Source organism: Colossoma macropomum, unplaced genomic scaffold (assembly GCF_904425465.1).
Source record: "Colossoma macropomum unplaced genomic scaffold, Colossoma_macropomum, whole genome shotgun sequence".
In the NCBI taxonomy this organism is placed as follows: domain Eukaryota; kingdom Metazoa; phylum Chordata; class Actinopteri; order Characiformes; family Serrasalmidae; genus Colossoma; species Colossoma macropomum.
The window spans coordinates 71,719-88,585 of NW_023495456.1; the positions used below are offsets into that span (position 1 = coordinate 71,719).

The window sequence follows — 16,867 nt, forward strand, 5'->3', positions numbered from 1 at the left end:
TGATCATTAGTAAAGAAGCATAACACTTTATTCATTACAGATAATTACTATTGTTGTTCATAATTTGTTCTTACATATTTAAAGGTTACTAAGTAACTGTATTGTGTTACTGATTGTCAAAACAGAACTTTCAGTAAATGTTCTGTAAATTACAGAAAAAGTAGAGAGTCTTTCTGTTATTATGATCCTAAACTGTGGAACTCGTCACTCACCACTTTTAACTTGGAAATAATTTTGTTTTTTTAATTAATATTTTCTTTAAACATCTAAAGCAACTCATCCTGTTTATCTTTTCATTTTACCTTCACTGTACTTTAATTCATTTTTAATGTAATTTTATTTATTATTTTTATCTCGTTTGTTTTTTAACTCCCATTTTTTTAACTTTCATTTTACCATGAAGCACTTTGTGGCGCTGCATGTATGAAAAGTGCTACATAAATAAAACATCATCAATAAGTGGGTAATAATGTGAAATATTATGGTACCAAGTTGCACTAACCTGACAACTGCATGTAAGTATGATGTACAGACACTGTTTCACACTGTAATTACAGTTAAAGTGAATGATATTGGAGCTGTAATATATATCGGTTCATCAAAATGATGTGAGTAATTATACTGACATCAAGACTAAATTACTGCATAATAATCACTCATGGTTGTTATATTACTTAAATGTAGATCCACTTACAGATCAGATGAGGTAAATATACTGAGATCACACAGAATCAGGGCTGTTCACATGTTCCTTTTGTGTTACCTGTCAACAAAATACTGTTACAGATCTGACAATGTGCTCAGAAATTACAAACATTTTTTTATAAACATTTTTATCATTCTTTATCTTATTAAAAAATAATTAGAAAATTGTCATGTCATTTTCAGGTCTGTACAACTTGTTATTAAAACATTACTATTATTACTGATCAGTAAAATACATTTCCAATAACAAAGATGTGTTTTATGACTGTAGACACAACTTATTGATTTAAGTTCCTGCTGAACTGATCTGTGTTTTCTGAACTGAGAGAGTGAAGAGTGTGTCATTGTTCTCTCTGCAGGTTGAGGGATTGTAATAACACAGAAGAAGGCTTTGCTGCTCTGACTTCAGCTCTGAAATCAAACCCCTCACACCTGAGAGAGCTGGATCTGTCTTATGATAATCTAGGAGATTCAGGAGTGAAGCTGCTCTCTGCTGTACTGGAGAATCCTCTTTGTAAACTGGAGAAATTGAGGTAAGATCAACTCTCTGAGAGTCACACATGACCTGGTCCTCAGTAAGACATATTTTCCCAGTGAGACACATGTTCAAAGAAAAACAAATCTCCAAAATAGTAACTTTACAGAAGAAGCCAATAGAATAAACAGACAGATTAATTAATTTAGAAACCAGGATTTTGTTTTGCTCAAGGCTGCTAATTTGAGTGCAACAAGTAAAGTATTGTTATTATTATTATTATTATTATTATTATTATTATTATCATTATTATTATTTTTATTATTATACAGGTACCTCTTCTAGTACTATTATGAAAACAACAACTACTTTTACTACTACGACTACTAATAATTTTATTATTTTATATGTAAAAATTACATTTATTGATATATAACAATCACAAGATGGACATATAATTTAAACTATTATACTATTGTATTTTACTAAATTATATTATAGTACCAGACGCTGCTTATAGTATTATTATTGTTGCTAGTATTCTGTTATCAGTAATAATAATAATAATAATAATAATAATAAGTTAATGTGTCTGTTCATTCTATAAATGTATTGTATCTGACATTAGCTACTGCAGGAAAATCAATTCCTTCTCATGTTTGTTCTTTTTTAATGAATCATAATATATTATTCATACAGATAATTACTATATTAGTTCATGACTTGTTTGTCCATAGTCCTCTGAAGTTTCTAAAGATTCAATGTGGAAACAGTGATTACGCTACACAGTGAGCAGTGACAGGTTCTCAGCTGACCTCAGAACAGCTGTGGTTCGGTCCTGGACTTAACTGTCCACTCTGTTTATCTCTGTATGAGTCGCTACACTGCCCTAAGTACCAGAGTAACTTTGACTCATTTAGATGTTCAGGTATGCAGCACACATGCTATAGGCTAATATATGACATCACTATAGCAAAAATGTAAGAGTTTGTGATCATAATTTACATATTACGTCTGTAAAATGCAAACCCCATTATTCATTTTTTATTTGGAGCTCTCACAGCATTGCTAGCTAAATCAGCTTTACTCCAGCTCCAGTAGCTGATCAGTTTAGGCTACAGGCTCCGTAGTTGGCCATGTTAGTGATTAGATGAGGAATTAAAGTTGTATTATGTTACCTACATATAACAAACTACAGCCAGCATGAGAAAGGTCACTGATAACCAGCATTGATGGTAACACTATTAAGAAATCAGCAGGTAGATTAGGCTGTATTTTGTCTCATTAACTGTATGAGTAGCTGCCTTTCCTGTTAGCTGGGCTTTAGTACAGACAGCCTTTTATAACGGATGTTTAATGTGTGCTTTTACAGTAATCAGTGAGGACAGAGATGCAAAAGAGACAAGCAAAGAGAGAGAGAGAAATGAAATAATTTAAAATTGATTTTATCACTCGATTTATCGTAGGTTTCATTATTATTGACTTAATTTAATAAAATTTATATTTTATAAAATGATATTGTTAAAAAAACTAAAGGAGAAACTAATTTGGTTTGAAGCTCATATCTGGCAGTTATTCCTCAGAGACTTTTCATTCTCCCATCATGCTGTTTGTTGTGTTTGTTTTCTGTATTCATATTTTAATTTCCTGATTGGATGCTAAATGAGGACAGCAGTGACCTGTTTATCCTCATTAGCCAATCAGAGAGCAGATTGTATTTTAAACATGAGAAGGGCGGCAGTGCAGCGGCAGATTCTCAACACAGTGGTGTCTGAGTAGCACTGCATTATGTGTTTATGTTGAGATGAAGAAAAGACCAAGATCATTAATTCATGGACTTGAGAGCGAGACTGAACTCAAATTCTAAAACACTCTGAGGTTCTGTTTCAAAATCTGTTTCAAGCAGTTGCAAACTATTCAACCTCTTTAATTCACTGACCTTACTAAAGAATTTAGCAACAGAATGACTTTTAGGCCTAATATAGTACTAAATATAGTAACTTAGTTTATTTTAATTGACATTTTAAATGAATTATGAAACATGAAAAGTACATTTAATTGGTAAATTATTTGAACACAAAGATATTTACCATGATAACATAAATAACCAGAATAGAACATATTACAGTTATTCAGAATTATTGACACTTTACTAAATAAAGGTCATAAAAATGCACAGCAATCATGAAAAATAGTATTATTGTTTTTAGCCTGATTTGAAAATGTAAAAAGTGTAGAGTGATCAACCTGATATCAGCTACAGATCAGTTACTTACATCTTCATCAACATGTACTTTTAGCTTTTTATGCTGTTTATATTGACATTAGACTAAGTCATTTTTCTCTCTGCAGTTTGTGGTGTTGTAATATCACAGATGAAGGCTGTGCTGCTCTGACTGCAGCTCTGAAATCAAACCCCTCACACCTGAGAGAGCTGAATCTGTTTGGGAATAAACAAAGGAAGAAAGGACATCAGCTGCTGTTTGATCTTCAGTATGATGAACATTACAGACTACAAGATCTATTGTGAGCAACAATGATTTCAGATAAATGTGCACACACACACACACACACACACACACACACACACACACACACACAAACACACACTATAGACTGCTTTCCTAGACAGGCATTAAATCTGATCTTAGACTAAACAGAAATGCCAGTAGTGATTAGTAGTAGTGAGTCAGTTTAAAATCTCTGTGATTGAGCTACATGTAGGAAACTGGTTCTAATCTTTTAAATGAGAAACTTTATTATATTGACTATTATTCTTTATTATACTGTGTTGTATCTATATTTTATTTTTTATATTGAAAATTATTTTTGGTTCTTTCTGTTTTTCAGAGTGTGATGATGATGACGTGTTATTGACCCCCAAAGAGACAACATCATGAAGAGATGAAGTGATTCTGAATATGTGTGAGGAGCTCCAGCAGCAGAGGGAGACACAGTGTGTGTAAATACAGTATGAGTGTGTGGACCAGATGGACGTGTGTGTTTGTGAACAAAAAAACTTCATGAAAAATAAAATAGTAAACAAACAACAGTAAAAAATGAATGTCTGATATTCAGAGAGGAAGAATCTTCTACTCTGTCACACTCAGGTAACAGATGGACCATGTGATACTTTGTCCAGTGAAGAAAACAGACTGTAAACCAGTCACAGGTCATGATATTTTGTATGTAGAAACCAGAAGAAATGTTTTTGTTAATCTGTGTTTGTACCAGTCGAGATCAAGGCTTCCTTTATTTACGGTTTTGTTTTTCTTCTGTTTCCATGAGAGCACGGTTATATGAAGTGAAGCTCATTTTAAATCAGAAGCAGTGACCGCACTGCATGCAGTGTGGCTCCTGTGTTAATCAGAGTGACCCTTTAAACTGGTCATCTGAGTCTGTTTTGGCTGTTTGTCTCTAGAAGTGTGAACAAAATACACTCCCACAACATTTAACTCACGAGCAAGTGCTGATTTAGTGCTGCTTGATATTTTATATTCAGTGATGATCATCATACAGTAAGTTCACCAAACATTATTTCTTTTTAATATCACAATATTACACAGATATAGATGTCTTAATATGTACTGTTCTAACACCACACACACTCCACCATACTTCACTCTTTAAGTTCACACATCTGTTGTTTAGGAGTGACAGCCTACACTCAAAAAAATGACTCTTTGAATTTACTTAATCTTTTTTCGTCAAAGTGTTGCATGAAATTAAATTATCTACACTCAGATATATAATTTGAGTAACATTTACTCATTACCTATAAGCAATGTCAACTTAACTACATTTTGCAGGATTTACTTCAATAACTTCAGTAACTTTAACTAAGTTAGGCAAATTATGGAGATTGTTATAAATACAACTTTTTTAGTGAGAACAACTCAAATTTGATGCCTTTCTGATGACATTTACTCATTGCTTGTAAGTTTTGTCAGCTTAATTATATTTTTGTAAAATTTCCTTGAAGTGTAATTTTAACTAAATTTAATCATGTTCATGCTATTTCATTAAATTATGTAGATTGTTAGATAACTTCTTAGTAAAACTACCAAATTCTGATGTATTTCCAAATAGTTACTCAATGTTTATTATGTACAACAGCTTAATTATATCACAGAGTATTTATTAAATGTTTATTAAATGTTTTAAATGTTAATTTTCACAAATTAAACTACACTTGTTAATGTTCCATCTATTTAAACACATGGTCAAGACAATGACTATCATGACAATAAAAAAAATTACAGTGACTTTATTAAGGTACATCAAATGCACATGCATGTTAAGATCAACTAAAATACACATTTGCTTTACCACTATAGAAAAACACTGAATATTAAGTAATAAAACAAGGCTGTAGACAAAATAAAACAGAGTAGTAAAAAATAGACTAAATACTTCTCTAAAAGTGCACAGGTATCAATACATTATTGCTTGTCTTGCAGGTAATACAAGCTAAAATGCAACTGTACATACAACAATAAGCTTCAAACAGAACACTGCAATTATAAACACATTCACCTAAATGTGTGTGCCCTTAATCACAATTAATTAAGTCTTAAGTAATGGCCCAGAATTTGTGAAACAATGAAGTAACATTCAGTAATTATGTAATGATAACACCAACCTTAAGTGCAACTTTACAACAGTAAATATTTAAAATAGAACAGCACAATAACACAGTATTAAATGTTATATGACTTTATACAATATCCAATTGTCGTCAATGATCAAAACAATGCCCCAGAAATATTGCCTACAGAGTACAGCCTTCTTGTCAAAGCACTGCCTGTAGGTAGCACAACCTTATTTTGCTTGTTAGACTTTGCAAATTTAGGCTGAAAATTCAGCTTCAGCAAAAAAGACGCTAAAATTTAACTGCATGCTGTTTTAAGACAAATTTCTCTTAAACACGACCAGGATCTTCAAATGTTGTATAGAAAATCATTGAAATGTCATTGAATTTTAAAAGAGATGTTGACAAATACGGCCATTCTTGTTTCATGTGACTTAAGCGTTGTTCAAAAGCCCATTGCTTTTCAATCAAAGCAGAAGCTAGTGTGAAAAGTTCCATATATTTCCAGAACAGACAGCCTACTTTGACTATCCCAAGATTTTGTTCTCCAAACCAAGAATATTAGAGGAGAGCTTTGCACCATCCTTTGGCGTGAGGAATGTACAAATTCATAGCAGTATTTCCGCCCATTGTGGTGAGCCATATTCAGTGCATAGATCACTCCAAGCATTACTGCATTCTCGTGCAACTGATTTGATGTTTCCTACAATGTTTCCATCAGTGTCAACATCTTCATATTCTCCAAGAGCTCCACCCTCTTCTGATGACATAAACGCCCATTTCAGTGCTGTGCTGGTCTCTCAATATGTCTTCACCATGAATGTCCTACAAATTAAATCTTGTTATTAATACTAAACTCCATTGTACTCTTGCTCCATAAAGAGTAAGTTCAGCTTATTTCTCATTTAAACTCTTCTAAATAATTCCAGGCACCTCCGACAGTTTTTTTAATATCAAATATTTATTTTATGATAAATCTAAATAAAATCAGCCCCCATCTCCACAAAACTCCATTCAATGGTAAAATACACTTTACAAAACGGATAGTTCTAGCTCACCCTTCTCACACTAGCACCTATAATCTATGGTTGGTGCTAACATACTAATACACCAATGCCTCGTTTCGATTTGGATTTACTACACAGATGGGAGGGGCTGATTTAATTAAGCAAATGTTATAAGCAATTGATATAAGAACTGAGGTGCCTGGAAGACACACAGTATTTAAAAGAGCTCAAATATGAAATAAGATGAATTTACCTTAGTAAGAAATTAGAATTGAATTAGAATGATGGTGATGTGCTTAGGTCACATACTGACTTACCACGTACTCCTTGATTAGAAATCCATCATCATCATTCAGGTGCGGACAAAGAGCTTTTATGATGGCTTCTCTTTTACTGTGGACATTCTTCGCCTGCACATATTGATTGCACTTGTTAGAATATACCTTCAACTGTTTAAAAAAAATGGTACATTAACTTGCCAAGCATACAAGGAACAGATAAAAGAAACATATGAACATCAAAATCCTGAAAATCCTTTGACCAATAAAACAAATAAATAAAAAGTAGCTTTACAAAACAAATAGCCTTAAATATCAAATCTGGATCATAAAAATGCACTTACCAGAGACTTAGAACATGCCAAAGAATCCTTTAAAACATGGCACTCAACAACCTTGTTAAGCCTTAACCTATAAACAAAGAGGACGTTTAAATACAATTAAATGAAAGACCATGTTAACATTTTATCTTAAACATAAGTTTTACTTTAATGTTTTATCGCTTTACCTTCATGTTTTATCTCACCATGTGGAAGGACATAACAATGCATTATTTTGGCTGAAATTTAATAGTTTTACAATAATATATATTATTTTACTCATATTTAGCTATTTGTTTTAATCCTGTGAGCATTGTTTTGGTTTGAAACCAACTATGATATTTAAGTCACATCAAGTTGCTTTTAATCAATATGGCTATCAGCATTCCCTGTCTAGGGTTTGAGCATTATTGAGCATCAAAATCAATGTATAATAATTACTTCTACCACTTGGCACTTGAAGACCATGATATTTAACATAAATGCAGGTTGACTAAACATAAGGTAAACCCCATTTTGGCAACAATGACAGCGGAGTTACATGAGCAAAATACATTTGTGTAATAATGAGCAATGACACTCTGCTGTTATACAGGCAAACATAAACCTCTTTTCCAATACAGGGCTGAACAGTTATCATTAGCTTGCTAATTAACAAGATAACGGATTCTATTATAACAAACTAAATCTCCACTGACAATTCTGATAGAGCAAAGTCAAGCGATTAGTGTTGAAGGAACAGAAAGCTGACATTAATGTTAAACCTGCTTCATGGTGCTTGTAGTCTACTAGCTATGTTAGCCAGCTAGCTGCTAACACTAATGTTTGCATAGCTAACTAACACTAGCTAGCTGTGCTAACGGTATCAGAGTCCATATTGGAACACCACATTGCAAACTGGGTTCATCGAACAGAGCATTGTTAAATGGACAAACGTTGAAATTAAACCAGTTAACTTATGTCTGTAACCTACTAGCTGCTAACGCTGTGTTTGCTAAGCTAACGCTAGCTACAATAGCGTTTGCAGGCTCCATATCCAAACCCCAGACTCGGTGGAGCTAGCTAGCTAGCTAACTAAGGCTGAAATTACACAGATTTGTGGATACTTAGTGCCCAAATATCACATCCAAAATCACAGGCGAAGCGAGCACAGCCTCCTCCACGGGAAAAGATCATTACAGGTCATGTCAAGGACACACAACTAGCTAACGCTAGCTAGGTCTGTTTACTTCGAATATGTGTTGAATTGAGCCCCTCACAAACTTATGCTATGCTAGTCGTCCCTTAACTGTACGTTTTCATCAAAGATATAGCCAATGCTGCATCGTGTGCGTCTACAACCATCTAAACAATATTTTATCGTGTACTTGTATGATGACAGAGCAGCTAAATGCACTTGTCTGCAGTGAACTTCAGAAAATGGCACCGTTACTTAGCTAGCTAAGCTAGGTCAACAGTAACATTAGCTAATGGTTGTTTTCATGAGCAAACTTAGTGAGGACCTCAAGTGACCTCAACATAGACAGATACTTATGAAGGACACATTAAATTAAAACACTGCGGTCAGCTTTAGTAAGTTTGGTGATTATTTGACCGAGTATCGTTATGTGTTCTTTGATTATGTGTCGGTTTAAACTAACCTGGCTACCTAGCTAGGTTAGCTAGCTAGCGAATTTTAAGCCGTGCTAAGTCCTCCCTTAACCTCATGTTTTTGCCAATATTTTTCTGTGTAAATGTCATGAACATGTTATGTCCATAATGACAAACAATAGACAATATACAATCTCCTACCTTGTAAATGTAAGATGACAGAATTTTCTCAGGTCAGCCAAACCTTCCCAGAGATGAGGTGTAGAAAATGGCTGCTGTCAGCTTGGGAAAAGTTGTTCGTGCGCATGCGCAGTTTCTACCCCTGGACACAAGATAATTACTTCTAATTCACTTTAAGCATGTTTCATATGCTTGGTTTACTGGTTTTCATTATTGCTTATTATTATTTAGTTGAAGCAAAAACACATTTAAATTGAGAAAAAACATGCACAATTTTATTATGTAAAATTTACTAAGGGCCAAGTTCATTTTCAGTGTGGCTCCTGTGTTAATCATTGTGACCCTTTAAACTGGTCATCTGAGTCTGTTTTGGCTGTTTGTCTCTAGAAGTGTGAACAAAATACACTCCCACAACATTTAACTCGCGAGCAAGTGCTAATTTAGTGCTGCTTGATATTTTATATTTGGTTTTCTCACAGATTTTTATACATTTCATACAGAGTTGGTGATTTTTTTTTCATTCAGCTTCATGATCAGTACAGGATGTGTACAGTTACGATTCACTGACTCACTAATGTAACTGTCTGCACTTACATATAACTGGGAGTCTAATTTAAGGTTCTGTAGTTTTTTTATTGAACAGGGTTTGATGTGGTTTTTAGATGTAAATTCAGATTTGCATTTCTTAATCTTCCGTTTCTGATGGGAGAGATGAAGACAGATGTGTGGAGAACTGGAGACGGACTGACTGTTATCAGTTCTGAGCTCATACAGGGAGAACATGAGCATCAGTTTCTCTCTTGTACTCTAAAGATCTCTGCTGCTCCTCTCTGAGCTCTAATAAAGCTCATCTGATTAGAAGTCTAGAAATGTGTGTTTGTGTGTGTGTGTGTGTGTGTGTGTGTGTGTGTGTGCTTTGAAAGCAACACCCAAATTCAAGAAATATTTTGGTAAAAAATCTAAATTACACAATATTCCTTTCATCCCAGACGTATTTTATCATATTTCATCATGTGTCTGGTGTTCAAATAAATAAATACATGAAACTTCATAAGCCGTACAGGCAGTGGGAGATTGCAGGGGGACCCTTGGTGGCCTAGGCCCCTGCGGCAGAAACTGGCTCTTGGTACGTGGAATGTAACCTCACTGGGGGGGAAGGAGCCGGAGCTTGTGCGAGAGGTTGAGAGGTACCAACTAGATATAGTTGGGCTCACCTCCACTCACAGTGTCGGCTCTGGAACCAAACTCCTGGATAGGGGTTGGTCCCTCTCCTATTCCGGGGTTGCACAAGGTGAGAGGCGCTGGGCGGGTGTGGGGATACTCATGAGTCCCCAGCTGGTGGCAGTGCAGTTGGAGTTTGTCCCGGTGGACGAGAGGGTCGCCTCAATGCGTATTAAAATCGCTTATGCACCAAACAACAGGTCGGAGTATTCGGCCTTCTTGGAGCAAGTGGGCGGGGTTCTGGAAAGGGCCCCACCTACAGACTCCATAGTCTTACTGGGAGACTTCAATGCTCATGTTGGCAACGACTGGGAGACCTGGAGAGGCGTGATTGGGAAGAACGGCCTGCCCGATCTAAACCCGAATGGTGAATTGTTATTGGACTTCTGTGCCAGGCATGGATTGTCCATAACGAACACCAAGTTCGAACACAAGGATGTTCATAAGTGTACATGGTACCAGAGCTCCTTGGGTCAAAGGTCAATGATTGACTTTGTTGTCGTTTCATCTGACTTGGGACCATATGTTCTGGACACTCGGGTGAAGAGAGGTGCTGAGCTGTCAACTGATCACCATCTGGTGGTGAGTTGGATCAGATGGCAGAGAAGACTGAGGGTTAGACCCGGTAGGCCCAAGCGAATAGTGAGGGTGTGCTGGGAACGACTGTCGGAGGCCCCCTGTTCAGAATGATTTTAACTCCCACCTCCGGGAGAGCTTTTCTCATGTCCCGGAGGAGGTAGGGGACATAGAGTCTGAATGGACCCTGTTCAAAACCTCCATTGTGGAAGCTGCCAGGCGTAGCTGTTGCCAAAAGCTTGTTGGTGCCTGTCATGGCGGTAACCCAAGAACCCCCTGGTGGACACCAGTGGTGAGGGAGGCCGTCAAGCTGAAGAAAGAGGCCTTTTGGGACTGGATGGCCCGAAGGACTCCCGATTCAGCAGATAAGTACCGACAGGCAAAAAAGGTGGCAGCTGCAACGGTGGCAGAAGCAAAATCCAGGGTGTGGGAGGAGTTTGGTGAAGCCATGGAAAAAGACTTTTGGTCGACCTCGAGGAGGTTCTGGACAACTCAGGAGCGGTTGGGGTGGCTGCGCCCAAGCTGTATTCGGCAGGCGTGGAGAAACTCTGACTTCAAATGAGGATATTGTCGGTCGGTGGAAAGAGCACTTTGAGGAACTCCTTAATCCGGGAGACATGCCTCCCTCACTGGAGTCAGTCATTTCCCTGGTGGAGGTCACTGAGGTAGTTGGCAAGCTCTTCAGTGGCAAGGCACCGGGGGTGGATGAGATTCGTCCGGAGATGCTTAAGGCTCTGGATATTGTGGGGCTGTCGTGGCTGACATGCCTCTGCAATAGTGCATGGACCTCGGGAACAGTACCCTTGGACTGGCAGACCGGGGTGGTGGTCCCTATTTTCAAGAAAGGGGACCGGAGGGTGTGTGCCAACTATCGGGGTATCACACTGCTCAGCCTCCCTGGGAAAGTCTATGCCAAGGTGCTGGAAAGGAGACTTCAACCAATAGTTGAACCCCAGATTGAGGAGAAACAATGCGGATTCCGTCCTGGCCGTGGAACAATGGACCAGCTTTTCACCCTCTCACGGATTGTTGAGGGGGCAGTGGAGTTTGCCAACCCAGTCTACATGTGTTTTGTGGACTTGGAGAAGGCTTACGACTGTGTTCCCCGAGATATCTTGTGGGAGGTCCTCTGGGAGTATGGGATGCCGGGGTTACTACTCCAGGCCATTCAATCTCTGTACGCCCGGAGTGAGAGCTGGGTTCGTATACTCGGCATTAAGTCGGACTCTTTCAGTGTTAGCGTTGGACTCATCCAGGGTTGTGCCCTGTCTCCACTCCTGTTTGTGATATTCATGGACAGGGTGTCAAGGCGTAGCCGGGATCAGGAGGGCATTATGTATGGAGGCCGGAGGGTGGTGTCTCTGCTATTTGCAGATGATGTTGTTCTTTTGGCTGGATCACATGGATGCCTCCAGCGCGCACTGGAGCGGTTTGCAGCTGAATGTGAAGTGGTTGGTATGCGGATCAGCACCTCCAAGTCTGAGTCCATGGTCTTAGCCCGGAAAAGGATGGCATGCCCACTCCAGGTAAGGGGAAAGGACTTGCCCCAGGTGGAGGAGTTTAAGTATCTCAGGGTCTTGTTCACGAATGATGGGAAGAGGGATCGTGAGATCGACCGCAGGCTGGGACAGGCGGCAGCAGTAATGCAGTCACTGTACTGGACTGTAGTGGTGAAGAGGGAGCTGAGCCATAAGGCGAAGCTCTCTGTTTACCGATCGGTCTACATCCCGACCCTGACCTATGGTCATGAGCTGTGGGTAATGACAGAAAGAATGAGATCGCGAATACAAGCGGCGGAAGTGAGATTTCTTCGCAGGGTGGTGGGCTACACTCTATTTGATAGGGTGAGGAGCTCGGCCATCCGGGAGGAGCTCGGAGTAGAGCTGCTACTCCTCCGCATTAAGAGGAGCCAGCTGAGGTGGTTCGGGCATCTGATCCGGATGCCCCCTGGACGCCTCTCGGTGGGGGTGTACCAGGCACGGCTTACCGGAATAAGACCCCGGGGTCATCCTAGGACCCACTGGAGGGATTATATCTCCAAGTTGGCCTGGGAGCGGCTTGGGATCCCCGGGAATGAGCTGGAGGAAGTTGCGGGGGACAGGGTCATCTGGGATTCTCTGCTCTCCCAACTGCTACCCTATCTGGACTAAGTGGTTAATGATGATGATGATGATGATAATGATGATGAACTTCATAAGTGAGGAAAATGTTTATATAGTGAGCACTATAAACTTAATCAGATCTGATCAGGTACATAGTAGAGACTTTAACTTAAAAGCTCAAGTGATCACAGAACTATAGTCTGAGACGACTTAAGCTTCGTCTTTTAAACTTAAAAGCTGCACTTTTTTAGAAAATAATGAATCACAAACAGGTGAAAGACTGAGATTCAGAACTGAGTCTGAGGTTTGAGGTTTGTTGTGGAATTTTGATTTTTCTTTTATTTATTTCCTTTTAATTATGACAGATGCTGTTTAAATAAAGCTGCTGTTAATGTTGCTGCTCAGCTTAGTATAAACCCAGTATTATATATTTACACAACACAGGACCAGGACTACATATAAAAATGAAAGAATTAATTATGTCTTTAATAAGTTATTAACTGCTTATTATTTATATATTATTTAAGTGTTCATTAAGCATTAGTTAATTCTTAGTAGCTGAATATGTACTGAACTGTAACTGAGTTCACTGTTAACTTATAGTTTAGTTTATTAGTTCAGAGCTTATTTACTTGTTAATTGTGTAATAACCAATGATTTTTCACTGTTAATGAACTGATTAGTGTGTTTACTCATATAAATAATTACATAAGAACTAACTAGTACTTTTGAATTAGTCTCGTTAATGATCTGTTAATTAATCTACTTTCTGCTTATTTGCTATGACTTTATCTCCTGATCTTCAAAATGTCTCAAATATGTCTTACAGTCACATCTGCAGGACAATATCACAGAATATCAAAATCCTGCAGTATGTTTGTTTCTGTTACGCTGTGTTAGATGTGAGTGTGAGGTGTGTGAGACTTTCTGACAATCTGAAAATAATGTCATAGTAAAGAAGCAAAAATACAGTTTACACACTTTACAGTCTCAAATTGTTTGTTCACAGAGTCACAACTGAATAATCCTTCAGTAAAATTTCTTCCTCTTCAGGAGTTTGATAATCTGATATTTTGTGCTTCAAATATGTCGACAGATTTTGAGACACTGTGAATATTCAAGAGATAAAGTCACAGCACAAAAGCAGAAACACCAACACCTCACATTCTGTGGGTTCTGTAAAATGTATAATTCAGATTGTGTGATAATCTGTTATTATAAGTATCATTTCTTTAGATGTTTTTGAAGCAGCATTAGTGAATAAGAAGGTGATTCAGTGCTGTCACAGCTGCTGTCTCAAGCAGATAATGCAGTCTCACTGTGTGTCTGTTATGCTGTGTTTAAAAGATAATCATTTAAGAAGTTATTTGGTAAATCGTCTCAAAGTTCGGCATTTTGAGACGTTTAATGATTGGAAGGTAACGCGGTAGCAGAAAAGCACAAATTCACCCTCTATCTTTCTCTTATTTACGGATTTCTTTTACACAATGTTAAGTTCTAAAATGGTTCAGACTTTCTAAAATAGATTCCCTAAAAACACAACTCGGACAGTCTCTGTGTTTCTGTTTAATCCTTTTATTCAGCATTTATACATATACAGATTCTATACAGAGAGATTCTCAGTGTTATCTATCATCCATCTACAGGCACCAGAATGTAACTGCAGCACCATTTAAGGTGGAACAGAAAATTCTCATAAGAAGTTGGTGAATAAGAAGCTACTTCAGCCTCGTAGCTGCACAAGATGTCTCAGTATGAACTGGTAACTATATGGGGTTTGTAGTTTATCTGCTGCTCTAAGCAGATTCACTGCATGAATGAATTAAATGGGAGCTACACAGAGACTCTCCTCCTCCACTGCCTCCAAGTGTGTCTTCCAGCAGGCTGGACTCTAAATGGGTTTGTGTTCTGTTAAATGCTGTTATTGGTCTAATATAAATGTATTCAAGCAGGTTTAATGTGAACTCCAGCCGGTCCAGTACGTTTGTTCACGCTTTGTGTTTGACTTGTTAAAAACTCAGTGTTGATCTCAAAGCTGTGAAATGTTGGCCTTTTAATATAAATAGTTTTATATAAAGCAAATATAAAACATCATCAAGTTTGAAAGTGCATTTTTTTTTTTGATGTAAAAAGAAGTTTCAAAGCCTTTCCATCTTTAATGTGACTTTATTGCAGCTGACAACAATACATATGATTGACAGGAGGTTTGGACCAATGAAAATATGACATGGGAGGAAATGCATTACTTCTGACCTGCCCCCTGCTGTCTTTCCCAACGTTCTGTATAAATTAAGTTTGACGTAAAAGCAGTTTAGACAATTAACACATCATTAACTAGTGTTTATTCTCAAGTATAATAAAATCTTGTGACAATGTTGTCTTACATTCCTTACTGAGAATTTTGTTTTGTGACTGATAATTGTAAGATTTCAGCCCAAAACACTGAAGACTTTTCAGTCATGTTTGGGTTTGAGCTGAAAGTGTTCCCTCCAGTGAGTCTCTCCAGTGAGTCTCTCCAGTGAGTCTGTCCAGTGATTGGGGTGAGACTCCAGCTGTCTTCAACTCCAACTCTTCATGGGGTTCTGCATTCAGTCAAACTGATTATCACAGTAATTTTGTAATATTGACATTGCTTTGGAAATGCAGCACCTTCAGAAAGTTTTAAGGCACTTTTTACACATTTTATTGTTAGAGCCTTAAAGCGAAATTGATTGAATTCAACTTAACTGTTTGTCATCAGTCTATATTCAGTACTGCATAACGAACTGAAATCATGCTTTCATGCATTTTTGGAAGCTACTTAAGTAAAGCTGAAAGCCCATTTTTGTTCAAGGCTCCTGTTGTTTTTTTTATTCACTTTACACATCTTGATCATTCTTATGTTCTTGGATGCAGCTCAGAGTAGACTTTAATATCAGAAATCAACTTTCACCTGAAAGTAAAATGTGTTACTTATTCACCCACATGTTTATAGAGTGTCCTTTTGTTATTAATATTATTTATGCTGTGTCAAAAATGTTTGTTTCTTGTACAAATGAATGTTGGTAAAGGGGTGAGTGTTTTCAGTGAAGCAGTGGAAGAGAAAAAATACACTAAGGAGAAAGAAAAGCCGTCCCACCATGAAAGACCAGCCCAGTGGCCCCTTGAGACCAGAGCGGTTTACAGCTTTGAGAGGTACAGAGCTTTTTATAAGACACAGCAGGAGTATTCAACTAAAATTTACAAAGGTTCACTTACATCAGATTTCTTACCTTGAAAGGCAAAAAACTAAATTAATTATAAAATTAAACTAAATTTAAAAGTAATAAAGGTTATTCTTAATCAGCATTTCATGCTAATGTGCTATCAGGCATTGATGAGCACCAATATGAATCTTTCATGTTGAGCTTTAGATTTATTTGTGCTCAGAACTGAATTTTGTGGGCAGGTGTGAAGTCGCAGCACAAGACTGCTACAGAAGACATGCTGGTTCAAGATTATGTCACTGAAATATGATCATTTTTACACACGTTAATCAGCTTTGCTACAGAATTTTTTTCTCTGTTTGGTTCTGTCTGCTGAAATGCTTTATTGAGTCCACATTTGACCTGCGGTCCAACAGCTGACGAGCCCTAAAATACAGGCTCTGTTTTGGGCTGCTGTCTTTAAAGCAGTGGTGTTTTGCTCCTTACTGCTCTCTGATGTGACGTGACTTCTTCTTCCAAGCGTTGTACTAATTCTATATACCATCTGTTTGTGGAAAGAAATTAGATTTGTTATCTACTTCTTTTTTTTGTTTGTTTACAGATTTGTATTGTTCTGCTAATTATTTGAAGCTGTGAG

At 37.5% G+C, this 16,867-nt stretch overlaps 1 protein-coding gene across 1 annotated transcript in view; it reads left to right on the top strand.

Moving 5' to 3' along the window:
- Positions 1–3,710, top strand: part of LOC118802125 (NACHT, LRR and PYD domains-containing protein 3-like) — a 29,405-nt gene extending 25,695 nt beyond the window's left edge. Inside the window, exons 6-7 of the mRNA XM_036562602.1 lie at positions 1,065–1,238; positions 3,533–3,710. Of these exons, the coding sequence (XP_036418495.1) occupies positions 1,065–1,238; positions 3,533–3,710 (352 nt within the window). The remainder of the gene's footprint in view (positions 1–1,064; positions 1,239–3,532) is intronic.
- The last annotated feature ends 13,157 nt before the right edge of the window (positions 3,711–16,867 follow it).